This window comes from Xiphias gladius, chromosome 11 (genome assembly GCF_016859285.1).
Source record: "Xiphias gladius isolate SHS-SW01 ecotype Sanya breed wild chromosome 11, ASM1685928v1, whole genome shotgun sequence".
Taxonomy (NCBI): domain Eukaryota; kingdom Metazoa; phylum Chordata; class Actinopteri; order Istiophoriformes; family Xiphiidae; genus Xiphias; species Xiphias gladius.
Genome location: NC_053410.1, coordinates 7,575,217 through 7,602,907, shown reverse-complemented (window position 1 = coordinate 7,602,907; position 27,691 = coordinate 7,575,217). Strand labels below are relative to the sequence as shown.

Here is a 27,691-nt window from a genome sequence, read left to right as displayed (position 1 = left end):
GGGTCCACCACTTTGGTGCAGACTAAAATATCTCAACAAGTATTGGATGGTTTGCCATGAAACTTTGTTCAGTCGTTCACGGTTCCAAAACGATGGATCCTAATGACTTTGGCGATCCCCTGCCACTATGGGACACACATTTGTGGTTTTGAGTGAAATGTGTCTGTTGAATTGAGTGCACCTAGGGAACTCATGGATTTATGACTTCAGTATTTCCAAACAGTGGCTGATGGCCATGGAGTTCAGACGATGTTTTTATTGCACTTTAAGGTCATTTTGTTTTAAGATAAAATGTAGAGACATTTTTAAAACTATTTTCATGCATTCTTACCGCAATGCTCTCAAAATGAACAAAAATACAAATGGAGATAGAATGATAAAACTTGTATTGTATTTTGGATGCACTCTAGTAGTGTTTGCACGAGCTGTTGTAGCCATGCAAAGATTGCTAGTGTCTGAAAGCTCTGTCTCCACATGTCCATCATGTCTAGTCACATGATGCTTCAGAGAAACTGAAAATGTGACAATCTAGTGCCAGGTTAGAGCAATAAAGGGAGTAAAGGAGCTAACCCTCACTTTGTAACACAAACTTGGGCCAAATATATACACATGTACTTAACCTTAAACTCATACTGTTCACTTGTATATCCTCTATTCTCCCTCATATATCAGTCTCTCTCGTGTACCCCAAACACACCCCAGAGTCCTTTGAGGTTATCTTATAGCCGAGTTCTGTTCCCCTCGTTCAATGCTACTAAATATAGGCATCTGAGCCATCTGGGAGAATAATTTTGTTCCCTTAATATCACCATCAGCACTTTCAGCCGGCCAACAGAGACACCCCCCACCCCCTCCCTATATTCATACTCCTAACCTCAACCACTACCCCTTCCGTCTTGACACCAACACTGCTACCACCCACACCCCCAACCCTCTGCAAGATCTGCCATCTGAGTGTAGGGTGGGTTTTGCACTTCTTGGGACCCTGGTCCAGCCATACATAGGGGCAGGGGCACGGAGGGATTTGTAAACTTGTGATCAAGTTCACCAGAATTGAGCCCTGGGTTTCCTCTTCTTTGTTTGGTATTTATAGGTCTGTCTTTCCTCCCAGGATCACAACAAAAACCCGGTGAGTGGATCTGCATCCCATCGATGTGCTTTGTTCTACTAATCAACCAACAGCGTGGATTTAAAGTCTGGATACTTACAAAAGTGGGAAAAGGGAATAAAGACATGCAACATATTCCCAGTCATAATTTCTGTGGGTTGTGAAGCTGAAAAAAATAACAGAAGAAGACCTCAGCCTCTCAGCGAAAAAGATTATTACTTTGCTTTTAATAAGAATGCTTCTGATTCTACCAACAATGCCTCCGGGAGTCACTTTGCTGCTTTTAGACTTTCTTGGTACATCTTATAAATGACCAAAAGGAATGGGTGAATGTGCTGGCCATCCCTCTCTGTGGGTGCTGCAGAGATTTTATATGGGGTTACCAAACCCTGACAGGGGGGTGGTAAATCTGAGTGCAAGGGGTCCCTTAGCTTGTAATTATTTAAGGGAATTGAAACTGTGTCCAAAACCTTCCTTGTTAACATCCGCAACTACTCCCGATCTCACTGGTGTTTTGAGAGAGGTTCAAACTTGCACTCAGAATTGTTTTCTGGAGCTGTGTATTGTGTCCTTAAGGGTTGTGTCAAGCCCGTTTAATAGTCGAATGACGCCATTACACGTCGCTAAAATGTCTTGGCTGGAAATGGCTTTTAAAAATAGCTGCAGTGGGTTGAGTTACAGCCAGTAGATGCGATGTGATGTTTTGCCACTTGACTGGGAATTAAAGAAACTACTGAGAGCTGAAAGTGCTGATAGGCCTATGTATAAAGGTAAAAAAAACAGTCTAACATAAACACATAAGATAATGTAAGAGCAAGATACATATCAAAGACTAAGGACGCTGTAAGACATTTGATTGTTAATGCTAATATCCGTCAACTGTGATTCCTATCTCGACAGATGAGACAGAGGAAAGTATTACTCCCACTTTCCCAGCCAACATGTTCCCATGCAGACTGCAGATTGGGGAACATGATCAGATGATATGAATAATGCCACATGCTATTTTATGATCCCGAGACCTTCACTTTTACTGCAGTAGAACGGTAAAAGGGTGCATTGATCACCGACTTCTGCCTAAACCACAGTGTGCTTCTGTTTATGTTGGCTTAGTCTGTGTGCAGATCTTGTATCCCCAAACAAAACCGAAACATGCATTAAGCTATATATTTCCCTAGGGGCAGACATCTATTTCACTGGAGAATGTGGGGAATGTGAGGGCACTGACATCCCCCTTGAACTTGAAAAATGAGCCGTGCTGTCTGTCTCTCCGTTACATTTGGGTCTCCCGTGGATTCACTTTCAGGGGTTGTTGATGGCCGTAGGTGTTGACAGGGAAGAGTGATCTTGAGAAGATGGTTGAAAACTTAAACAAAAACACCCCCTTTGGTGTATTTGAACCTAAGTCTGAACCTGCAGCTGTGAAGATTTAGAGTCATATTTCTGTTAATTAGTTCCTTTGAATAGGCACAAAGTTATATGAAAGATAACATCCTGTGATATAAGTCATGACATCAAGCAAAACTTCCTCAAATTGCTGTATTGAAAACACCGTTTACTTTAGTTTTATTTTGTATTGAACATTTGACATGTAGAGCTTAACAACAAAACAGCTTTGAAAGGAAAAGGTTTCCTTTCATTGCTTCTATCCCTGCTGAAAATGTTCAAAAAGTACATGCTCAATTTCAAATGAGATACTTTCTCTGTATGTTTGTATGTTTAAAATTTTTACTGCTAACACCATACTCTTTCCTGGCCTTCCAGTCATGCCTCTGGGAACACCTGCCCCCCTAAACAAGCGGAAAAAGCCCTCCAAGATCATAACTGACCTATCACATTTCACTCAGGATGGTAAGGCTGACTTAAAATGACATGGATATGAAACCAAATTTCCACCAAACATGGTTGGGATACCTTGCTCAGTACAGCTCTTTCATATAAACAAAATATACATAGATAGATGGATGACAGATGATAGTAACTGTACGTGGGGTACTAATCTTAATGGATAAACAGGTTTACTTCTTTAGTATAATTCAAAAATAAGTATAAAACAACATAAAACAAGAGCAAAATGAATTCACCATATTTATAACTCTAGGTTGACTTGTTCTAGTTTATAAAATGAATGTTTTTTTCCTGATCAGGGTATTAGACAGTTTTTCCCATAAACAGTCACTAAATGTTACGACAAGTGTGTAAAATAATGTGGTTATGAAGTTCTAAACTTTAATCACATTATTACTAGTATACCATTTCAGAGGAAACACATGCAAATAAATGCATTGAGAGAGGATGAGGAAATATTCATTATCTCTGTTATCCTTTAGTAAATGTTATCATGACAGTTATGTCAATATCATAACAACCGACCATCAGACAAAACTGATTACTGACTGATTTAAGTTTTTTGTGTTTTTTTTTCACCAGTTTTTCACATTGGCATATTACTCCTGGGAATCATTATCCTGCCACAAGGACAAACAAAGCATTTTTGTTCATTAAGACAAATCTCTTTGTCTTAAATCTCAACATTTCTGATTAAACATGTCAGCCAATGATCATCTCCCCAGTCAATTTACCTTGTGAAAGTTTAGAATTTAAACATTCTATACTTCTGAGTAATATTTTGTTTTCACATTTTCAAATGTTGCACCAATTTATTTGGATGTTCCTTACCTAGAGTATGAATCAGAGCCAGAGGCATCTGAGTTCGACCTGGGAACAAAGATCAGGACTCCCAAAGAAATAATGTTGGAGGAGCTTTCCCTGATGAAGAACCGAGGCTCCAAGATGTTCAAGATGAGACAGCAGAGAGTGGAGAGGTTCATCTATGAGAATGACCCTGATGTCTTCAGCAGTGAGTCAATGGTGAGATACTAGTTCATGGAGAGAAATAAAATTTTTTATCACTGTTCTGTAATTTCAAAAGACATTTTTCTCAGAAAATCATCACACAATGTAAATGAGACACCCAGAAATTCCACAGAGAAACCCTGAAACCACCTTGAAACTTGGAGAAATGTGGCAGTGTGTGAAGAAATTTAATTGTTTTTGTCACCTCACAATCTAATTTACATTCATATAAAACCACTTGAAAGAAAAATAACACTAGGACGTCTGTAAATTAGCTTTTCCAATCTTTTAAATTTTAAGTCACTTGGACCAATTATGGCCAAACCATTGGCCTTACTCATTACTTATCAATCAAACCTAGCTAGAGATTTTTAATTGTTTTCAACCAGGTAAAGACCTCCAATACACAAAAAGGACTCAGTACTGCTTGTCAGAAAAACGTCAAGAAGCTCAAACAAGGATAATACAAGCAGATACAAATTAAATGTGCTCTGTGGCATATGTTTGGTTATTTTTCACATTTCTTTCAGGACAACCTCCAGCAGTTTGTTCCATCTCTGGGAGGTCAGATTGGAAGTCAGATGATAAACGTTGGAGGGCATTTTGTTAGCAAGCAGCCTGGAAAGCTGCATTTTGTGGGGTTACACACTGGAGGAGGAGCCCCTGTGCCTCCTCTAAAGCCTGGAAGCAAAGGTGCGGGAGGAGCAGGAGGAGCGGGAGGTGCAAAAGGTGCAGGAGGTGCAAGAGGTGCAGGAGGACTGGATGGTGGCGACCATGGGAAAGGTGGAAAAGGAGAGGGTGCTAGTGAGTGGTCCCCACTAAAAGGTTGGTATTTTTTGGTCATTTTTAGGGTGATTCTGTTTTATGATCCAGTGCCTCTTGCTGCACAAAGGATTTAAATATGCAATCACAAAAAAGTACATATCTTCTGAGATGTATCTGATTTCACTGGACTGATCAAAAACACAGACAGATCATTTTATCATTTGCAATGAATAAATGGATAGATGATTAAAAAAAACAGAATAGTTTAGTAGATTCACTGTTTTACTTATTACTGTACAACAAAACGCCATCTTAAAAAGAACAGTTTGACATTTTGGAAAATACGCTTATTCACTCTCTTGCCAAGAATTAAGAGTAGAAGATGGATACAGCTCTTATGTCTGTGCAGTAAATGAGCACTACCAGCAGCAGCCAGTTAGCTTTTCTTAGCTTAAACTGGAAAGGGATGAAACAGCTAGCCTGGCACTGTCTGAATGTGACAAAATCCGACTACCTGCACCTCCATATATGCTCACTAATTGAAACGTTATATCTTGTTTGATTAATCTGTTCAAAAACCAAAGTGTAAAAATAATTTTTTGTTATCGTGAGGTTACGTCATACAGCAACTAGAGACACCAGGAAGCCACTGCACACAGTCAAGAAATAGTCAGGCGCATAACTTCCGTAATACTACAATGTGTTTGAGATATGTGTTAATTTTTTCAAAGGTGCTGGTAGGCAGATTTTGTTTACTTTTTGGACAGAGCCAGGCTAGTCTTTGTGCTGAGCTAAGCTAAGTGGTTGCTGGTTCTAACTACATATTTAGTATACAGACATGAGAGTGTTATTAATCTTCCAATCTAACTCTTAGAAAAAAAAAAATAAAAAGTAAAATAAATCAAAATAAAAACAAACAAGCATGTTTCCCAAAATGTTGAACATTTTCTTCTCCAGTGGGGTCCAAAAGTCTGAGGCCGAAAGTGGTCTCTTATGTACCAACTGTACATAAATGATCCACAAACATCACATCATATGCTCTAACCATGGATGTTTCCCTCTCAGGAGGTGGAAGCAATGATGCATCTGAGAAGCATATTCATTTGAAAACGTATGTGTCGCCTTGGGAGAAGGCCATGAAGGGTGATGAGAGTCTGATAGCCACTCTGAAAATGGCAATGCCTCCTCCAGTTGAGCAAAAGGAGCTGCGAAAGTACAAATCCTTTAACAGGTACTTCCCTCAACACCTGACTTTGTTAGTGCTTTGTGACAAACATGGGCTTTAACAATCCTCTCACCTTGCTTTGCTAGGTCTGCCATGCCCTACGGCGGCTTCGATAGGGCCAACCAGTTCCTGAAATTCCAGCTACCAGACTCTGAGGCAACCAAACAGGAGCCTGAACTCTCAGTGGTGTACCAACATGAGATCGACTGTCGGCCTTCCTTCAACCGCACTCCTATTGGCTGGGTGGGATGCAGTGAGCCCAGCAGCTTTCATTTGGAGAATGATGCAGTGCCCTTCGATGTAGAGACCGATGAGCTGTGAAAAAATAATCATACAGTGATTGCCTTTACTGTGCACATACACACATGCAAGCATGAATGCATGCATACATGCTAGCATGCACAAACACACACACACAATAGATGAGCTTACAATTAACTGTTATACTGATGAATTTGAAACTCTCAGTGTGGATAACTGAAATTGTACATGAAATATGATCATGTTCTTATCTTGCTCTGTATTTGGTCGTAGGGCAAAGAAACATCCTTAGATGTTACAGGGAGATGAAACATCAAAGTTTCTTTGATAAGTTCAAGTGGAGTCTAAACACTCCTTTAATTTGTCAGAGAAGTCATTGTTCTCGGAGAGAAGTTGCAGATTTTGTCAATGAGAAAGAATGAATCATGTATGAAGGATAGGTTTATGCTATGTTACTGTTGTGCATGCTGTCCTGATGTCAACTTGTTACCATATTTGTTATTTCCCAGTTCCTTTTTTTGTTGTTAAGATTCTCTGATCTTCTGTTGAGCTATGAAAACGCTATAAACCTGTCTATTTTAGGATGCATGCATAGAGTCAGTTGCTGATTCATCAATCAACGGTTTCTCCACCATACACCATTTAAAACTGTAACAATCCTCTAGTAGAGTGATTAAAATGTGAGGGGAAATCATTTTGTCTGCGTGGAAATCCTTACCAATTAAACTTCCCATGTTCGTTTGCTTTCCCAACTTTTCCCGTATATGCAGGCAAAAATTTCAGCAATCTTTTCAGGACATGAAAGGAGATCTTATAAATAGCAAAACTGTCTCTAGGTTTGACTGAAAGAAAATATAGTTTTTTTTTCATGACTAAGTGGCGGTGACCAAAATAGCTTCAAAGGAGGGACAGTTTCAACTGCATTTTGCCACTCTATGCAGCACAGGATGTGGCACAATAATACAGCATTCACAGAGGTAAGAAGTGTCTTGTTAAAAATAATCTGTACTATAGAGTAAGCAAGACAGTGAATATCTATCAGCTCAAAATGAAAAGAAAATCAATTATACAAGTCAATCAATCATTAATTTTTTTAAAAATCTGATTTTCAGTTATTATATTAGGCTATCAAGTTACAAGAGTATTGTTTTTTTTTAAATTTTCATCTTATTATCATTACTGGTTTCTCTTTTTTAGTTCATATGAAAGATGTAGACTGGTGGAAGAAGTATTGAGATCTATTACCTAAGTAGAATGAACACTAAGAACGATAAAAATACATCCACCATTTTTTTTAAAAAAAAGCACAAAAGCATCAGCTGCAAAATGTACTTGAAAGTATCAAAAGTAAAAGTACACATTATGCTGAGAGTTGAGTTGGTTATAATATGAAATGGGATTATTACCACCCATTCATTACTGTTTTCAGCATTTTAGTGTGTTAGATGATTGAAGTGGAGCTTATTTTAACTCGTTCATATGCTACTGAGTAGTTCAGTCGATGAATGCATCATATCTTGATGATAAAATGTTTTGTTTGAAAACTCTTGATCTTCAAAGTAACTAGAGGAAAACTGAGAGTAGTTCATAACTGAACTTGAGTAAATTACTTATTACTTTCCACCTCTGGCTTAAACCTGCGGCAAATACAACAGGTTTACCTGGCATCAGCTGGCGAGCCACTCTGGCACAGTTGGGGGCAGCCATGCCATAATCAGAAGTTATTTGCCAGAATGAAACAGTGAAAAAAAAAGAGCATCTTTGAATGCACAAGTATCAGTCTCTCGACATCAGAAGGAAAGGGCATTTTACGGAGATTAATTAATAAAGAGTGGCAGCAGCACTGGAATCAGGAGACAAGAGGAAAATATTTGCATTCCATTCAAAATAGAGTTGATATTGTGAGAAGTGGGGAATCATGAGTAGGTTGAGGATAGGACACAGTAAACGGAACAGCACACTCCACATTTTGCATCCAACCGGTTTTTGTGATCATTGCCAGGTGTCATAAACTGTAGAGCATGTGAAGTATGTAGCAGAGAGACAGGACATGATGGAAGAAAGATTAGGGTGTGTGGCGATAGGGGACAAGGAGTTAACTACCTCCAGAAGATGGCAGTGGCGCAACATCTACGATGCAAGCTGCCATTAAAACTCAAAAAAGAAGAAGAAGAACCTTTGAATGTTGGAAACCGGAGTTTACTAGCGTTATGTTTCTACGGTCCAAGCACTGTCAGACAGTGCAGTCTACAATTTACAGCGACGCAATGAACACCAGCCCAGTATCATTAGGTAACACTACAACTTGTTTAAATGATTAGCTTGCTTAGCTAACGTTAGCTAAATGCCATTCGACTAGGACAGCACAAGTTTTCAGGTAACCCAACAATGTGGGAATAAAACAAATGGTCAAATGAGCAGGAAAACGTGTGCACACACGCCGTTTTGGTTTTCAAATGCCAAGACGATGCTAATAACGTTACCTGGTTTGGTATTTACTTACCGTTTACCTTTACCCGTTCGCCCGACAGTGTTGCCAGATTTGACTGACAAAAAGTAACCCATATTGAATTTAGAACCCGCCAAATCGCATCGTTTTAACATTTATTTGTTTACATTTTGGAAGATAAAGTATGCCGAATTGGCTATTAGAAGTTACTGTTTGCTATGTACCATTGCATAAACTGACAACTATCGCCGGATTACTTTGATATTGAAGAAAACTCAAAAACGTGATCATTCTTGGGCAAGTTCTGGAGTTATAAGGAGCGTCTTTTTTTCTATGATTGAAAGGCTGTTTATAAACGTCAGAGATAATGATATCCCCGGAAAGCGTAAGTCGCACTGAATCTAAAAGTATGTGCATTATTTGTGTGTGTTCAGATTTGAATGAGCTAAGATTCAGTTAAAACGATTTTTGACAGAAATTGCTGCAATCTGGCGCAAACTCTTTCTACAGTAGCCTATATTAATTGCCACTGCTGTTGCTGCAACTGTTTATCGTCCCTTGCACCTCACAGCGTAGTTTACCTTTGCCTCACCTTTCAGTCTAAACCCCTGGAATATTGACTAACTTTTTGGGTGGGGAAACCGCCCTAGTGGTAAAAAAGGTAGCCCAAATTGTAACAACCCATCCAAGTCAGTTAGTACCCGACCTATTAAAGAAAATCTAGCCCAGTTGGGCGGAAAACTGCCCAACCTGGCAACGCTTTTTAGCCGGGTCGGTTAGGATGGTCGGGCTACGTCATAATCCGCAACGTCTGGGCGCAGGGTTACCTAGCAACGGCGGCGATTGCTAATGGATAACAGTTTGCTGTGTACTCTCGAAGTTTAGCTAATCCAGAATTTACAGTGAAAATAATACATAATATTAAACCTCAACAAGTTTCTGTTGGGTTTCAAGCATATTTATTAAAGTAAATTAAACGACCCATATAAATTAGAATCAGTTAAATATTTTAATTAGGTTTTTTTTTTGTGCTTTATTGAACAATACGTGTACAAACAACAAAGCAAGTCAACCATGGTATTAAAAACGCTTGGCAAGTATCTGAATGGTAAGAGAAAAAAAACCCACATTAAATTAAACTAAAAAAAAGAAAATTAGATCAAATATACTGTAAATAACAGAAAATAAGCAATACAACAAATATTAAATTAATATAACTTTCTTCAGTTTGAATTAAAGGTTACTTCGTTCAGGGTCTGTTAACTTGTACAGTTTTACACATCTCAGCAGTTCTTTTGCAGATTTTAAATCCATATATTTCAGCAATTTACAATAATTTCTAAAATTGTTATAAAAGAATTGAAAGCAGGTTGGGTTTCCATAAATTTGGCTTTACTTATATAACATTTTGCCAATATTTGAACTGTTAATCAGCAGATTCTTTATTTTTCCTTCATAACCAGTTCACACATTACATCTACATGTGTTTCCGATATAGTTGGCAGTGACAAAAAGAATAGAACATATGTTTTGTGGTTTCAATATCTGTATTGCAAAAGGAATATATTTTTAAATTTCCTCTGCTGAGGGAAAAAAAAACTGATGACTTAAGGCGAATTTTACAAATTGTTCATTTTTTTTTATTGCTATGGTACTATTAATTACGTTTGAGAATTACTGAGAAGTAACACCTAGATTACACTTGTTCCTGATTTTGAATGGGTGTCTTTATCTTGCATTAAAAGGATAAAATAACAATTTGACATTAATTTATGAATCTTACTTCAGTCAGTTCAATGAAAATTATACATAGTAATGAACTTGGACAGGTTTCTGTTGCCATCCGCTCCTTCTGCCAACAGCAGCGCACCATTTAATGATTTATAACATATGAAAGTAAATTTTGAATCCAAGATATCTGTGAAAAAGAATGAAATTATTACAGAATCCCATGAGCGTGTACACTTTATATTGCTACCACAATTGGTTTTGAAGTTGTGGGCTGCTCCAAATATGATTTAGAAAAAAAACTTATCCAGTCATATTTTGTCTAAATTATTTAAAAATGTTATGAGCCTCTAACACACTGTTTTTGAGGTGTAATTATGGTGCTACAGTATGGTGGTACAGCACCATTGATATGGTAAGAAACACCTGCATTTCTGTGTGATGACAATTTCTGACAGTTTCATCTAGCTTCAGAAAGATTTTTAAAAAAAATTGAAAACAGACCTTACCTGATTAAGTGTGTTTGTGTTTCTCGATCACTCTCTGTTAGGTGCGCTATAGCACAGTGATTTTACCTGATGCCATCTAAATCAAAGGCCCAGTTGGCACCCTTACCCTGGACAGAGATCCTTGCGTATTGGGTGCTATCCTTTGGCTCACATCTGTACTCTTTCTACCAACTGCATAGGTTCTCCAAAGGTAAGGTAGATGGACAGATATCAAAATGTTGGTTCAGTGAATTGAGAAGAAAAGGTGAAGAAAAATGAAGTTAATTCCTGTTTTGTACCTCAGAGCATGAAGCAGGATTAGAGAGAGAATTCCAGTTGGAGAAAGGCCTTCTTAAGGGTTTTAAAAGGGTAAGTTCAATGTTGAAATTGCTGATTAAAAGCCCAATCTGAACAAACATTATGTTACATCTCACTGCAAACTTAAGTTTGTTTTAAGTCTATAGTGTCCAGTCCTAATTTAAGCTATTTCGTGTCACAGAAACTAAAAAGCCTTGAATTTAAACAGTGTCAAGATAGTTATAATTTCAGTTTTTTGAACGCCTTTATCGGTTTGGTTGATAAATTAAAGTTACCATTAAGATCTTCTTTTCAACAGGATTCAGTTGTGTTTTAAAGTTAGTTGTTTTTGTCAGGACCCATCAGACTTTGAATGGAGTTTCTGGACTGAATGGGCTAAGAAGTCTTTACTGTGGACCCTGACTGGTCATGGCGTCATATCGAGATTGACCAGCATCTTTTACCCCAAGGTAGGAAGCAGCAGCTACAGTGAGGTTAAGTGGAATATAGATGTAATGTGGGAGATGTTTCAACATTTTTCATGTTTTTCCAACAGTGTAGGGTGCCAGCACTTACAATATATGGCCTCTTAGCAGCCAGCAGCGTGTTGGGAGTTAAAGGTGTGAGTGTGCTGCTGGTACATCTGGGCCTGTCCTTTTCAGTGGCCCAACTGCGAAAGCCTGCTCTGTCATGGGCATGTAACCTGCTGCTGCTATCCACACTTCACATCCAACCGCTTCAAGAGATCCAGGTGGGTTTATCACATGGAGTAAACTTGTTCCTGATTTTGGAGGGATATCTTTATCTTGAATTAGAAGGATAAAACCAACAAGTAAAATATATGTTTCAAAGTAAAGGACACATTTGAAAAGCTTTTTTTTTTTTTTTTTTTTTTTGCTATTTAAATTTGAATCTGTTGAATATGTTTTAACATGTTGTTTGCTAGGTATGAAAGTCACAAAACTCCATGAAAATTTAGGGTGAATGAGGGACAGCATCGTCATTGGTTTTTTTCTGTCATATAGGCTGTAAAATCTTGTCTGGATCTACCCTTAGCTGCACGCACAATGTACACAATTTTCCCACAAAACTCTCCAAATGTCCCAAAATGTGTGAAAAAGTCCTCGTGTCACTCTCCAGGCAGAGCAGAAAATTGTGTGCAGCACAGGCAATTGCTCTCCTCACTTGATTGGCTGTTCCTTAACAAGCTATCGGAGCTGAACATTGACTGTATTCACTCTCTATACCATTCAGAGCATTGTCATTTCTTTTAAGTTGTGGTACTGAGAACTACTGTTCAATCTGATTTTACCATCGGACTGTCACTAAATGTCATATTTGCAAAGAACACAAGAGGGAGCAAGATACTATAGGGATGAGGATGTAAAGCCATTTGGCCCCTCAGCTTCTTTATTCTATGTCTGTAAAAGTTGAGTGAATTTATTGTAACCATACCTGTAGGGCAGCTTATTTCCAGTATTTCCTGTTGATTGCAAAATTGGAGAAGCTCAGTGTCTTTCTCCAAGAATTTGAAAATGGAAGTGGCAGTGGGAGACATGCTAACAGGCAGTGCTCGTATTGTGAAAGTCAGACATTTGTTGCAGTGATAATGCAAGAAAAACCACAAAAAAGGGAGATTTCACTAAACTGCTTTTTATTCAATACAACACGATGATGAACACAGTGAATTACCAATAAATATTTTAATGCAGTTTTAATATGACTTTAGGTACCCAGTTCAATTCATTTGTACACTAATTGGTGAGTATGGAAACTGACTCTTTGTATTTCACTACTTTTAAGATAGTCTAACATCCTCATCCACTGTCCTCCTCTAAAAAGGCTTTAACTGGTTACAGCAAGGCAAACTATGCTCCCGTCACAATTGTTAGAAATTTGGATTTAGAAGGTGAAATAGACCTGACAGACCTGTGCATGCATCTAAAAATCAGCCTCCTCCTCTCTTGCGCTCTCCCTCCCACATGCATGCAATTGCATACAATTGACTCCTGTGTTCAAGCGCAACTACAGAAGTGATGATTTTCCCAATGCTGTTAAGCACACTTCATCAAATTTGTCTTAAGGATATGTTTATTAGTATTTGGGAATAACTGAGAAATTATCTTAACAAGTCTTATATGTAGACTGGTTAAGAGAATGACAAATAAATATGATGTAATCTGCTAATGTTTTCATTAGGTAAAGACTGATTTTAAGAGCATGAGCAAATTTAGTGTCAAACTGTCACTATTTATATAAGGATTCCCCAGAAATGTGATTAAAAAATAATTGGCCTCCCCACTGTATTTCACAGAGAGGCTGGTACCAGACCGAGGAGGAGTACTATCTGCTGCTCTTCAGTGTTGCTGTCTGTGGTCTGCGCTTTATCAGCTTCAGCCTGGAGCATTGCTGGAGCCCTCCAGACCGCGGTGGAGTTGTGCAGCTCTGTTGGTTGTTTTCTTACACCTTCTATCATCCTTTTTTCTACAATGGACCCATTATCACATACAAAGACTACATTGAGCAGGTAAGAGAGCCATCAAAGGTTATTCCCTGAAGGAAACTGTGACTGTGACAAAAAAAAAAAAAAGGCTTCTTTTTTATTTTGTCTGGAGGTGGCTGAAACTGATTGCTGCTCTTAAGTACAGGTGATCTCAGGTCACAGTTTAAAAAACATATTGGACAACACATCGGTGGTAGGCTATTTACATGAGGATAGTAACTTGAATTTTGCATATTTGTAGAGAAATAGCTACCATATATTTGTTCTGATTTTGTCTGACGTCTACATCACTTATGCACCTTTTTCTGCCTGCCGGAGTTAATTTATACATATTCATGCAGCATGTGTTAACTCCTTTTATTAGAATCCTAGTATTTGGTCTTTTAGTAGTGAAGATTCAACCCGCAAACCCTCAGCAATATGCTCACTTTCTCCACTTGCAGATGCGGAGGCCTGCTGCGGAGAGTTACAGGGATGAACCTGCTTTTAGGTACTTGGTGCTCAGATCAGTACGGATCATACTGTGGTGGTGCATTGCAGAATACATGATCCATGCAATGTACATGCACTCCATCCAGTCTAATGAGACCTACTTAGAAATTCTTCCTCCTTGGGCCTTGGGTAAGTCTTTATACAATTTGTATTTTCAGCTTTCATGCACAGTAAAACATTATGTTTCAGCTTTAATGTTTCCATGCCACCCACTTCAGACACACACTGAACATGTTGTCGCGATGCAGAATTTAAAAATATGTTACCCCCACAGGATTTAGCTGGTTCCATCAGATATGCTGATTACTGACTTACTCATTGCCCTTGAATTCATAACCCAGTTCTTCTGGTGTGTGGTGTGATTTTGTTTGTATTTGACATATTCATTTTCACTCGGAGTCCTAAGTTTTAGGAGTTATATGAAATTTATTGAAGTGGCTGTTGTGGTCTATAGATACTTGGATATTTGTAAAAAAAAACAAACAAACTGGCCTTAATCGTTAAAATAAGAAATATTAGTTGAACACCTCCTTTTTCCCGCTTCACAGGCGGTCTGGCCCTGGCCCTCGTCCAGTTCTTCTATGTCAAGTATCTGGTACTGTTTGGCCTTCCATCCATGCTGGCTACTTTGGATAAACTAGTTCCCCCAAAGCTTCCCGGTTGTGTCAGCATCATGTACAGTTTTACAGGGATGTGGAGGTAAGATCACACAGTGGAACCAACTCCAATTCACACCCAAGTCATAAATACAGTATTATGCTGGTCTCGCAGCCAGCATTCCTTAACACTTCAGTGACTGGAAAAGCTTGTATCCCTGGTATCCTTGAGGAAAAGGCACATTTAACCTGAAGTGCTTTAAGTGCTAGCTGTGCTTTGGCAATCAGATTCAGACTGGGCACAGCGAATTGTCTCATCTTCAGTTATTACTGGCAATCAGAACAATAGGTCACCTCGGCACCAAGATCATTATATCATTCTTTCAGACTAAAGCTAAAATGTTTTGTTCACCGGGACCAATTCTGTATTAGGCCAAGTCTTTTCCTTATTATTTTTTTTCTCTAAATAAAAACCGGTTTGTAGCAGCATTCCTAAGACGACAAAGTAAATCATGACACAAAACAAAACACGTCCACATGTTAAAATGACCAAAATTAGAATGGGAGTTACAACTGTGTGTCAGTTTTAAATGAGATCTGACAATTTCCAGTTAATGAGTATATCACACTGTCCCGCATAATAACATAAAACAGGAAAGATACTTTATTTTTCAGGTTCAGTTATTTGGGTTTTTAGTCTCACATACACACACACACACACACACACACACACACACACACACACACACACACACACACACACACCTCATAATGAGTTATTTCTGTTTCACCCCCCTCCACAAAATTGGACATTCCAAAATTAAATGTCATGATGATTGCTAAATACACCTCATTCGACACTTTTGTTACAAAGCAAAAGAAAAGACTATTCCTGGTTTATGCTGAAGGGGTCACACTTGCTCAAGTTAATGAACACACACATTGCAGTGTTTGTTACACAGGGATAAAGCACCTTAATCAGCAACACTTCAGATATAAAAAAAATCAAAAGACAGCGAAGTTTCCTCCAGTATTTCAGGACATTCAGGTAAATGCAGTGGGGAACATTTTGTATCACAGTACCATTTGTGTTTGCCGTTTAGCTTTGAGGTCCTCGGGATGCACACCACTTCTGGACAAAGAAAAAGACTTTTGGCTCATATGCAGGAAAAAAATGGCAACTGAATTTGCGCTCAGTTTATCAGCTGCAACTAGCTAAAACTAATGCAGTCTAATACAGCAGACCTGCAATAAATCCACCTTCATGAATGTGACAATGTTCAGTTTTTGTTGAAACGGATTTGATTCAACTGCATGATCGTTTTGGAGACTGCAGTTTGTGGTGCTGGTGAACTCTATTTCATTATACTGTCCACCCCATTTATATCAATGAGGGAAGGCTAAATAAAAGAAATGTCTCAGTGTATAATGCAATACAGTTCAACAGCACCAGAAACTGCAGCCTCAAAAATGATAATAAAAAAAGTTTATTTGTATTGCACTCATCAAAATCAGCATCTGCAATGTGCTTTACAAAGGGCAGACATAAGGCAATGAAATATTTAAAGTAAAGGGGAAAAATTAGATCAAATAGTAAGAACAAACATCATAAAGTTGAATTAACACCTCTCTAAAAGTAATGCAGGGCTGTATTAGACTGCATTTGTTTCTACTAGGTTTACCTAGTAAACTGGAAATGAGTTTGTGAACAAGGTTTAAACAGAAACCACATGCAATTACAAGCAAACCTTACCACTGTATGATAAAAGTGTAAAGTTACCAGGGGCTGTAGAGCGTAACTGTCTCATAGCGAAATCACTCTTTAACTAAATGTAATTAACATTGACAAAATGCTGCCTTAATTTAGAGCACATAAAGTTGAGATGGAGGGCTGTGTGTTTGGTTTAGCAGTAAAAATGCACCGCGTGTAGACCAGCTCAACCAATGTGCTGACACTGATGCACTCCAATCCAGCCTGTGTGTGCTGAGCTGGCCAATGTTGACAACATTGATGGAATGCATAAAGCTGTCCACCGACATCATTGACCAAACAGCTCCAGTTTATAGACGGGGGGGGGGGGGCAAAAATGCTTTTTTCTAATCTTCTTAATGACAAAGAGCGAGCACATGAACGCACATGCATCATACATATTACACAGGCCTCAGTTTATATGAAGCCCATTGCTCAGGTGTTGGTGCCATATTATGTACAGGAAATTTGTGACTCAAATATCTTTTTTTTTTTTTTTTTGGGTGTGTTCACTCTCAGGCACTTTGACGAGGGGCTGTATCGATGGCTCATCAGGTAAGAGGCACTTCATGAACGATGGACAGAGTAATTCAGATGTTAATGCCTACTAAAAATTTGACATGTCAACCTAATCAAATAATCGATTATATGAGAATATCTGTCTGTCTGTGTGTGTGCCTGTCTGTCCGTCTATATTGCTAAATAACTTTTTCTTTATATAGTGTTATATCTATCTATAGTTTTTATTTTATTATAATGTTTGGAACAGGATGTGTTCGGTCCAACCGTATCTGTTATTTATTGCACACTTGCTGTAAAGAGCTCATTTCCTGTGGGGCATTGAATTTGTCGGTTGAATATGCTTAAAAAAAGGTGCCATTCTTCAGCTGCCTGCCCACATGTGTCATCATAATGGTGAAGGATGCTGCATTTGCATGTAGGCTTTCTCATGATTATGAGCTTGCATGTTGTCGGTGTATAGTTCTTCTGTTGTGTTACTGCCCCTGCACCCTGGAGAAATGTCTCCTTGTTTAATATGTGCATAAGTAATGACAGCATTATGTGTCTGCTCACTTGCAGTTTGGACAACGCACATTATTAGTTTGTCTGCTTTTAATGATGCACACTTGGCTGAATGCAGCCTATTGAGAGTTTATGGTCCACTTGGTAGATGCGGGTTGCTACATTAAGGCAACACTACAGTTGCACAGTTGTCAGAAATCACATTGTGATATTCTGTGAAAATGTACCCTTGCCTTGGTTATTGTTTGCTAATTAGTGTTTGTGTTAACTGGTTGTTTTCTGGTGCTTGGCATGTACGACGGTGTACATGTACATCTGCTTTTCATAAGTTAAAGATGATATTAGAATGAATAATAACACATCAGACTGTCAAAGTGGCTCCAATTAATTTGCTTAAGATCCCAGAATTTAAATTGCAAATACAAGTTTCCATTTTAATCTGTGTCCATTGGAAATTTTTTTCTCCTGCTTAATGGCATCACTTGCAATTATCCGACTGCAGATGCACAATGATACCCATGACACAATGCCCCACCATTCCTTCTTGTGAAAGTGCTTTTAAAGAGGTTTTAATGCAGTTCTGAAATTCTGTTGAAATTGTCTGAAGAGGCCTAGATGAGTGTGTAGGTGTTAAATGATGTGCTCCACATGACTCACTGACACCCCGTCTCCCTGGGTAGCTAAGTGGCTCATTCTCCCCCATTCCATTACGCTTTCCCTGCCTGTACACCACTGTGTGTCTCAGGTTCTCTGTTTCACACACGTATACAGTTATCGGCCAACAAAAGAACTATTACAGGTTGTTTGGAGGAATTATTGCAGCTATATATATATAACAAAGAGCATTTGATCCCCAATCAAATGGGAAATATTAGATGTAAGTAAGTAAATGGCGGTATGGAATAGGTTGGGTTGAGGTCAGCATTCAACTTTGGTTCTGATTCGACTTAAAACAAGGAAGATCACGTAAACTGTATGTCTCTATAAGAGCTCATGAACCAACAACAATAGTTGCCAGAGTATCTTATTCCTATTTTCAGTCTATAAAGCCCGTGTGTGGTTGTTTGCACCATCAGCTTGCAGTAATCAGGTGTTAATAACACATTGATTATTCAGGTATTAATGTACATCTCAGAATTATCATATTTTGATTAACATCTGTTTAGAATACATCTACATCTAAATAATTTAAACAGCTGGATAGATTCTCAGTATGTTCAGGAATTCAGTTTGCTCACGCTCTAACACTGGTACCTCTCCATCTGTTTTTGCACCTACTTTCATCCTCCAATATGGCCAAGCTGGCCACTCTATTTAAGGCTCAGAAAATGCTGGCTCATCTTTCAGGAACATTGATTAGCCACAGGGTGGCTGAGATAATTAGTTCCAGGCCCTGCACCACTAGATAGAACCTGATGTTTGTTTCTAACTACGTTGGACTGATGTATCATGTCGAGACTCTCTGTACCTCTGGGACGGACGAGGTTCTCACAATATCCGACACCATTTTTCTTCACGACATGCGCCGAATTCTTTACTGATTGGACAGATATTATTCACATCAAGTGGGCTGTGAGCTGCATGACTATACAGCTGCTATTTTTATACCGCATAAAGTATAATCTCATTTTAACCACTGTAAAATAACATGCCTGAGTTATTTGGTAGATATTTGCTTTGACAGTCATCTGATAAATTAAGTCATGAAAAATATTGCAATTTCATTTAACTGCCTGTCCTCAATTTATAGGCCAAAATGCTGAAATCAGACCTTACCCGACCTAAACAAGAAATTGGGCAAAAGGTTTGTCAAGGGTTTGGTTCAAGTCATAGGAACCACTTTGGAATCATTAACCCAGTTGCACCATTATTAACAACTTGGTGGGACTGAAATTCCCTGGAGTGCCTCTGTTTTTGCACCGGATATCAGAGCAACGTTTATTTGATTAAAAATCAATGAACATGACATGATTATTTGTGTGACAGGTGTTCTTTGCAATTCATTGTTGCATTGTGGTGCCATTTGGTTTGTTCCTCTTTTTTTTACATCTGCACTAGGCGCTGGCTGCAGTATATCCCTGTCCTATTAAAGAAAATTAATTAAATCACTAAATTGTCTGTCCGTCTGTCACAAAATCTTTTACTGCTTTTCTTTGACTTGGACAGGTTATAATCTCCTTTAAAGAGCTGTAACATTTTATTTTATTGCAATAGCATTGAAGTACTTACTTTTCCATGTTATGTACTTATGTTTCAGATACATCTATGTGCCGTTGGGAGGTTCGAGACACGGCCTTCTTTACAAAATGTTATCCACTGGCCTTGCGTTTGGATTCGTCTGCCTCTGGCACGGTGGCCATGACTACTTACAGTACTGGGCCATGATGAATTGGGCTGGAGTTCTGATGGAAAACGGATTTAAATCTCTCTTTGCTTCATCCTTTATTCACTCTATTGTTGTAAGTTTGAAATCTGAGTGCTTACTTCTGACTGTTCAAAAACAGTAGGCTAAAAGAGATTAAAATCTTATGTAGATAGAATTCCCTGGGCATTCCATTGATTGGATGCTCAGTTAAGATGTGTGGACATGATGGAATTTTTCCTGTAACCAGAAATAAAGGGGTCATATAATCTGATTTTATAGGAGATAATGCCCAGAGCTGCTACAGTAGGTACTGATCGGAGACTAACTGGTTACATCCTGTCACATCTCATTAAGGATGGGAATTGATGTGATTTTATTGAAACCGATTCAATTATTGATTTTGTTTATCGGCCCGATCTTTATCTATTCCCTTAACGATTCCTGATCAATTTTCTATATGGAAAAAACAAAAAACAAAAACGTAGGCCTACACAGGTTTTCAGCGTCAACACAACTTTTTTATAACCTCTGAATCTGAACACAGTCTAGAAACAGAGTAGGAAAAAGGCATGAAGGTGACTAAGGTCCGCAAAAGCTCCATTATTTAGTCAAGGAAAAAATCTGCTAAGCCTGCCTGTGTGGCGCTGATTTTGATTTGTGTGTGTGTGTGTGTGTGTGTGTGTGTGTGTGTGTGTGTGTGTGTGTGTGTGTGTGTGTGTGTGTGTGTGTGTTATTTTTACCCTCAGTAAAGGATGTGCTGCTTGGTTGGGAAGCAGTGGCACTCGTGCGTAGAGTGTCGAATACGTGCCAGTCTTGGAATTGAAGCCGATGTTGCGTAGAAAGATGTTTATGTGTTTACTTGAAATTACCATTTTACAGACATTACAACTAGCACTGTCCTCATCTTTCTTCATGAAATGCAGCCACGCTTTGGACCGTTTCTTCCTCTCTGCCATGGCTCCTTCTTGTTGCAAGTTTCCAGCAGCGTAGACGCAGGAGTTTGATTGATTTCCTTGTTTTGAAATTCGCAACTGTCAGAAAAACATGCCCACATCGATAAAGGGAATGGATAAAACTTGGAGGCATACGATTCCGATGGTTCGGACAATTTGAAACCGTTCTCAACTGCAACCGGTTCTCGATTCCCATCCCTACATCTCATTGTCACACTCACAAGATTAATGTGAGTGAAAAGTCTGTTTCCAATACATTAATAATAGACCCATTCCGGTTATTGATGCTTTTTGGGGGAAGCCTTGGGAGAAGGTTTGTGTTCTCAAAATAGTTATAAAATCTAATGGTGTAATGTGTAATCCTCCAAGTTTATGGTCACTCAGTACATTAGTGCCGGGTGCTTTGGTGTTTTTCGTTTCTCAGATTTGCTATGAAAATCTCAAGTGGTTCTCCTGCAATTTACTTGTGTATTTACTGATTTCACAGGAGCAGAATTTCTCTGCGGCTGTGAAAAGGCGTTCCATTGCCCTCCTCTCTTCCTTCTCCACTGCCATGCTCATCCTCTCTAATCTGGTGTTCCTCGGAGGGATACATGTTGGCAGAATCTTCTGGAAGCGTGTCTTCATTCAAGGTAAATTGCCTTCCACTACACTCACTCAATAGGATTTATGTGTGCCTTTTATTTTGCAGGATTGTTTCAGCTGGCATTTATAAATTTGTTACCATATTGGAGCATCAGTCATTTAGCTGAATTATAGGACATCACAGATTCTTCTTCAGTGACAGCAACTAAAGATAGTATGTCTAAAGCAACAGAGAGGCCAGCTCACATAGGCTCAAAATAAAATCATAAATAAAATATAATACGATGACTAAAAATGCTGCTGCTCAGTAGGTCTGTATATTTAGCAGTATTTTCAGTGGATGGCTGAGGCCGTGGTCATACTGGGGCATTTCATGCATCTGCATGGGCACACTCTCCCAAATAAGAGAGACATCTGCTTTGTGGTCGTGCCAGTCCCTGTTTTGCTCCCTGTGTCTTTATTTGGCTCATTTGGTACCTAAAGCAAGATGGCAGGCCCTCCCTAAGCCTGTCTACACGTGATAAGCACTCTGAGCTAGACTCCCCGTCGGTTTGGGCGCAGTCAGCACCGAGAGCTCAGCTCAGTGTCGATATATCATCATATAATTTATAATTTATTAATAAGAACTGTTAATTCATGCGGAATTAAATGCATAGTCTACTACTTTTAAAGCAGCGGTAATTGATTTTGTCTTTTGTTTTTTATTTTGGCTACTTAGAGGCAGCAAAACAAGCTGTAAACACAATACTGACATTATCTTATAAAGTTGGCAGTAGTGTTATAAACACTTGCCTATTTAAGGACCCAGCAGACACAGAGCAACTTTAGCTTTTATTTGAAGTTGTGTTTCTGGCCCAATATTCACTCTCCCTGTCTTTCTTTGTATCCACCAACTCCTGAGGGAAACATCTGGCTCGTTAACTGCTAAATACTCCACTGTGTTCACCAGCTAGTCACTAACTTTGTCTGACCTGCTGTTTGGTGCTAGGTAGGTGGAGTACAGTGTGTTTATTGAAAACAGCTGCCTGCTGCTGGAAACGGAGTTGATGAGAGCTGTGAGATTTAACCAAAACAGTAAAGTTGTTGGCCATGAAATTAAAACAATGGTCTGTTTCAAATTACACATGGTCCCTTTTACCTGTTGTTAATTAATAAAAAAAAAAAAAAAAGTTGCAGCTTTAAATTAGACTAATATTATATCTCTGGAAACTCTTTCCTTGTGTTAAAATGAATTGATACTGCTGTGATCAAGGGTAAAGATAAGATAGTGTGAACTGTGAGTTTAGCGGCCAGGTTTAAAATCTGCACTGCAACACCAAAGGTGGCTCTCTCGTGACTTACAGGTTGATTGATCTCTGCAGAGAGAGAGGGAGAGCCATTTTGCAAATCCAACTCTTGTAATTTCAATTTGGTGATGTGTTGTGAAATGTCAAAACTGGGATTTGTTTGATCTTTGTGGAGTCAGTGTAAAGACAGCAACTCTTAACATTCAAGCATTATAGGAAAACTCGCAAATGCAAGGCAGGAGAAATGTGTTTTAATTAGGTTAGATTAAATCAGTCATTAGGTCTGAGTTAAGTACCTTCGGAATAAGGGAGAAATCTGTAACTTGTTGCAAATCTCACAATTTCTGTTTTCTATACAATCTTTGTTTTAGCCTTTTCTGTATTTGTTCTTCAGATTAGGGCGAATTCTCCTGAGCTTATGTCACAAAGTTGTGTCTAAACTGCCTGACAAAGGTCATGTTCCAGTCACCAGTTAAGCTTTATTGTGACAGTAATCATTTGTGGGAAGCCTGGCAGGCTCACAGCAAATGGTGTGTAACATTATGCTTCTGCTAGCACTCCTGTTTCACACACGCTATACTGTAGACTTGGCATAAATAAGTTAAGAGAAGCCTAAAAATAAGAACACGGTGTTTGAAAAAACTTTTTCTGTTGTGAATTATTCATAAATAAGAACTAGAAACTAAACAGAGAATCTCAGTTTGCTATTACGGTGATTCATTTAGACCATTAAAGTACTAAAAATAACAACATGCCAACGTGGCAATTCATGATTTTAAATAGACCATTGAACAATTCACTTAATACTTTTTTTGCTTTTGCAGAGTTCTTGTGTTTTTGTACTTTAAATTGAGATGTAATGGATCCACGAGAAATGCCTAAAGCCATTCCTTATGTCTGCATAACAAACCATCGAGGGGGCATTGTGGTTTGCTTCATTTACATGAAATCAATGCTTTTAAATCAGCCTGTCTGGGATTTTTACCAGTGCCGGCAGTAGCTTAATTGCACTCTGACGTCTCTAGTGAAATGTACAAAAACAAATTCCTAATCCCACTATGTGTCTATAGTTGTATATGTTTACTAAAGTCACAGGGCTGAGTTGTTAGAACTGTAAAAACCCCTCTGGTCTCCAAACTATTTGTCATAAATCAGAACCTCTACTTTTATATTTGTATGCACTGAGGAAGCGTACTTTACTGCAATTTAGAGCTGAAACGATTAGTCAATGAATCGATTAGTTGACCCAAAGTTAAAAAGAAGTTTAAAAAATCGCCAACTTAATGGATAGTCAATTAATCGTTCATGTGGATTTATGAGCAAAAATGCCACACATTTGATGGTTCCAGCTTCTCCAGGGAGAGGATTTTCCACTTTTTCCAGTCTTCTGTTATAGTAAACTAAATATCTTTGGGTTTAGGATACTGCTCAAATAGAGAAGGCTATTTGAAGACATCACCTTGGGCTCTGGGAAATTCACATGTTCATTTTTTTCATTATTTTCTGACGTTTTAAAGACTTAGCAACTAATCGATTAATTGAAAAAGGTAATCGTCAAATTAATTGTTAATGAAAATAATTAGTTTCAGTCCTATTGCAGTTGTAACTTTACTTTTTGCACTATTAGAGTATTTGTAATTTCCACATTTTTCACTTAATCTAATTTCAGCTCTGCCCTTTTTAGTCTTTTAGAGTTATAAAGGTCATGTCCAACAATGTTTCCCCCATAACAAATTAATCTTTTTAGGCATAATATCAGTGTAATTACCGTACTTTTAATTGAGCACATTATGTTAGTTCCACTTCTGGTTGCCAGTAGCATGACTTCTCCTAGAAAAACAAGATTGAGAGTCTACGGCCATGCTAGCAGCACTCTGAGGCTGTACTTCAGACACAGCAGTGTTTTGAGGTAAATGCTCACAGGGACAACGCTAACATGATTATGTTTAGCAAGTTAGAGGGAAAGTCAGGGGACCACCAAGGTCAATAGGATTCATTCTCTGAGGATCATGAATGTCTGTACCAAATTTCATGATAATCCGTCCAATATTGAGATATTTCAGTCTGGACCAACACACAGACATTGCCATCTCTAGAGCGATGCCACTAGCATGGCTAAAAAAAAAAAGGTTCACACCCGCAGTATTATTTGCTAAAACCCAGACGAGTTGTTACTTGTTTCTATCCGTCTAACGACAATGTTGGAGCTAAACCTACAAGTTGCCAGTGTCTACTCTACTGACAAGCGCGGTCCTTCTGATCAGTAACCAGCGTCATATTTAGTTTTGAGTTGCCTCTCAGCAAGTGGGCCTTTCATCTCATCTGAACTCAAAACAAAAGATCAAGCCAAGTGGCAAACGAAACTGGTGTAATTACAGCACTGAATGATTAGAGTCATAGCAACATGCAACCGGAGGAAATACGGTATTCATTTAAGTTTTGCCACTCTCTCTCTCTTTACCAAGGCTTAGTGATTCGTAGTTTTCTTTCTTAATCACATTTGGCTTGTGGTGTATGCTGGTGTTCTGCTTTTCACTGTTAGTTTGAAGTCACTAATGGCAAGAGAATATATTTCACACTGAAGGTGTTAATGAAATGTACATACCTGCAAAGACAAAAGACTGGGACATCTTGGCACGGCGGCAAGGCTTGCTCATGGTACTGTAGGGCTTCGGGCTAAAAGCTCAGGCTTCGAATGATTAATTTACATGTCAGAAACACATAATATTTCAATTGTGTGCTTGAAGATGATTCAGATTTTGTCTAAGGTGATCAAAGTCACATTAATAATTAGCCTGCATTGACGGGAAACATCATCAAGCCTGTTTTAAAGACAAATTCAAGCAAAAAATAATTCCAATTTCCAAACTACACAGCACAAAAGTTCACTTCAGCCTTATATTTATTATCAAAATGTGGCTTTGCAAGCCTTAGCCTATGTAACCTTTCACTTCTGCAGACAGGAAACTGACAGTACAGCTGTGCATAAAGCAGATTGTGTGTATGTGAATTAGATTTTGACATGAATAGAAGAGAATAGACCATTGAAAAGCATTGTGGGTGCAGGTGCAGGTTACTGAGATAATCAGGAGCCAAGCCAGTTGGGGAGGAGGTGCAGACGGCTGTCCTTACCTGCCTGCTCAAACCTCTACGAAGCAGCTATTAATAGAAAAAGAGCATAACCACAACACAACATAGTACAGCAGAGAGCAATGAGCATTCCCTGTTACAGATGAGCGTATCCGTTTTCTTTTCATTTCAGGCTGGTCTACCATGGCCCCACCTATGCTGGCTTTCCTCTACTGCTTCGCTCAGATTGGACTGGAGTGGACTTCTCACCCGCCATGAGTCACCTTGACTTTGTACCAGAGTGAGAATCTGTGCTACTGGAAAACCAGAACAACCTGCAGAGTCCAGTGCCTCCAAGTTCTCACCACCCAGCGTCTCTGTGGCAAATCTGGCTCACAGCCACAGAACCCGTCCGAACCTGGCCCAAGTGCAGCTGAAGCAGCCACTTTCCACAACCTGCAGGAGCAGGCAAGATCTGTCTATAAGCTAAGACGAAAAGGATCAGTGTTGATTCTTTCTAGGAGAGAGGGTTTCCTGTTCTTCATGGAAAATCTAAGTGCACGTTAAAGCTGATAGAACGAGTGTGATGCCGTGAATTCAGGACAGTCGCTTATATCGAAGTCCTATCTTGCCTTGGCTGTGTTGTGGAATTTTTTTTACCCAGTAAGCTGCACTGTATTACTGTTATTCTAGGAAACTGTAAAGGAAAATATGGACCTTGTATCTGTCTTGGTTATATGACTCTGATAAGGTATTGCTCAGTGGTGCGGTAAGCTGGAGAAAATGCTAATTTCACATTTACCATCCTCCTTTAGCTCGCCACAAAAACAGCTGTGTATTCAGAGGTTGTCAATAGGCACAGAAGACTGAACAGAGCAGCGGGAACCTGATCGATATCATTATATCCCCGTAGAATGACACCGATATTTGTAGATGCATTGCTTAAAAGCAAAAAAAAACTACACACTAGCTTTTAGTTCAACACAGTCACAGTGGAATGCAGAGAAAAGCAGACTTTGGAGCGAGGATTCAAAAGACCACAACGTGCTGTGCATTTTTATTTATTTTTTTTGCCAAAGTTTTGTTCTGTATCGCTTTGTATTTTAAATGTATCGACTTTACAATGCCTCAGCCCAACGACACTCAACTAAATATAGCCAAAACCAGTTGTCACGTTTGGATTAAAATGTTTTATTTCAAGTTTCCTGGTTATAAAAACCCAACTGTCCACCCATTTTATAATAGATAACAATGCTGTGCGTGATGCAGTGAGCCATGCACAGTGTCAGTGTTTCAGGGGTATTTATGTCTGATACCATAGACTGCATTTAAGATTTACTGTATATACACTCTTTATATACAGTCTATGACTGATACATCTATGTCAGGAAAATGTGGACACTCAACTGTGCACACTGAGTGTTTTTGGATACGCTGAAGGAGTTGACCTGCTCCCCCATAGATTGACAAATGCCTTCAACCTATCTAAAAACAAATCATAATCTTTTCAGAAAGTAATGTTAAAAGGACTTATTTCAACAGAGAGTAACGAGAGGTTTGAGGGAGTTCTGTGAGTGTTTTTAAAGGTTAAGACGGGTGTTGCCCTATATTTTAAATCCAGTGAAAAGGCCTAAAAAAACAATGTGTTGGTCTGTTTCAGAATAATTTCTAACTTCTCTAAACTGTCTGTTGCACTCAAGTCCATTCGCCACCACTCCTCCCCTTAAAAATGGGTCAGAAAATGTATAGTTTATTTTTATAAAAGCCTATGTAATTTCCTGTGTCAGACAGCCACGGTAGTTTTTAGCAAACATTACTTAAACTGGAATAAAAAGTGCATTTGTTGGGGACTGTTTTCAGCAGCGGATTAATACACATTTGATGTACTGGTG

General features: G+C 38.7%; 2 protein-coding genes and 1 long non-coding RNA gene across 5 annotated transcripts; 2 read left to right on the top strand and 1 right to left on the bottom strand.

The window, feature by feature from the left end:
• Nucleotides 1–967: 967 nt before the first annotated feature.
• Nucleotides 968–6,347, top strand: myoz1a (myozenin 1a). Its single transcript, XM_040139884.1, has 6 exons — nt 968–1,129; nt 2,873–2,959; nt 3,792–3,979; nt 4,495–4,789; nt 5,795–5,960; nt 6,041–6,347. The coding sequence occupies exons 2-6, from the start codon at nt 2,875–2,877 to the stop codon at nt 6,273–6,275; spliced, it is 969 nt and encodes a 322-aa protein (XP_039995818.1). The 5' UTR covers nt 968–1,129; nt 2,873–2,874; the 3' UTR covers nt 6,276–6,347.
• Nucleotides 3,959–9,336, bottom strand: LOC120796807. Of its 2 annotated transcripts, none has more exons than XR_005708422.1 (3): nt 9,246–9,336; nt 6,028–6,269; nt 3,959–3,987 (listed from the first exon to the last, which is right to left on the bottom strand). It is a non-coding gene; the product is annotated as an uncharacterized LOC120796807 (long non-coding RNA). The 2 variants fall into 2 exon arrangements; XR_005708421.1 differs by lacking the exon at nt 3,959–3,987 and adding an exon at nt 5,822–5,934.
• Nucleotides 8,350–26,999, top strand: hhat (hedgehog acyltransferase). 2 transcript variants are annotated; one of them, XM_040139882.1, is made up of 12 exons: nt 8,350–8,507; nt 10,943–11,091; nt 11,185–11,249; nt 11,534–11,647; nt 11,734–11,928; nt 13,492–13,704; nt 14,124–14,301; nt 14,721–14,871; nt 17,038–17,073; nt 19,799–20,000; nt 21,347–21,491; nt 25,993–26,999. In XM_040139882.1, the coding sequence occupies exons 2-12, from the start codon at nt 10,971–10,973 to the stop codon at nt 26,076–26,078; spliced, it is 1,506 nt and encodes a 501-aa protein (XP_039995816.1). In that variant the 5' UTR covers nt 8,350–8,507; nt 10,943–10,970; the 3' UTR covers nt 26,079–26,999. The 2 variants fall into 2 exon arrangements, with proteins under 2 accessions (XP_039995816.1, XP_039995817.1); XM_040139883.1 differs by lacking the exon at nt 17,038–17,073.
• The last annotated feature ends 692 nt before the right edge of the window (nt 27,000–27,691 follow it).

Coding starts and splice junctions, on each gene's coding strand:
- myoz1a (XM_040139884.1), top strand. CDS start 2,875: ATGCCTCTGGGAACACCTGCCCCCCTAAACAAGCGGAAAAAGCCCTCC. Junction 2,960..3,791: donor ATCACATTTCACTCAGGATG/GTAAGGCTGACT, acceptor TTCCTTACCTAG/AGTATGAATCAGAGCCAGAG. Junction 5,961..6,040: donor AAGTACAAATCCTTTAACAG/GTACTTCCCTCA, acceptor TTGCTTTGCTAG/GTCTGCCATGCCCTACGGCG.
- hhat (XM_040139882.1), top strand. CDS start 10,971: ATGCCATCTAAATCAAAGGCCCAGTTGGCACCCTTACCCTGGACAGAG. Junction 11,250..11,533: donor TTCTTAAGGGTTTTAAAAGG/GTAAGTTCAATG, acceptor TGTTTTTGTCAG/GACCCATCAGACTTTGAATG. Junction 20,001..21,346: donor CCTTTATTCACTCTATTGTT/GTAAGTTTGAAA, acceptor CTGATTTCACAG/GAGCAGAATTTCTCTGCGGC.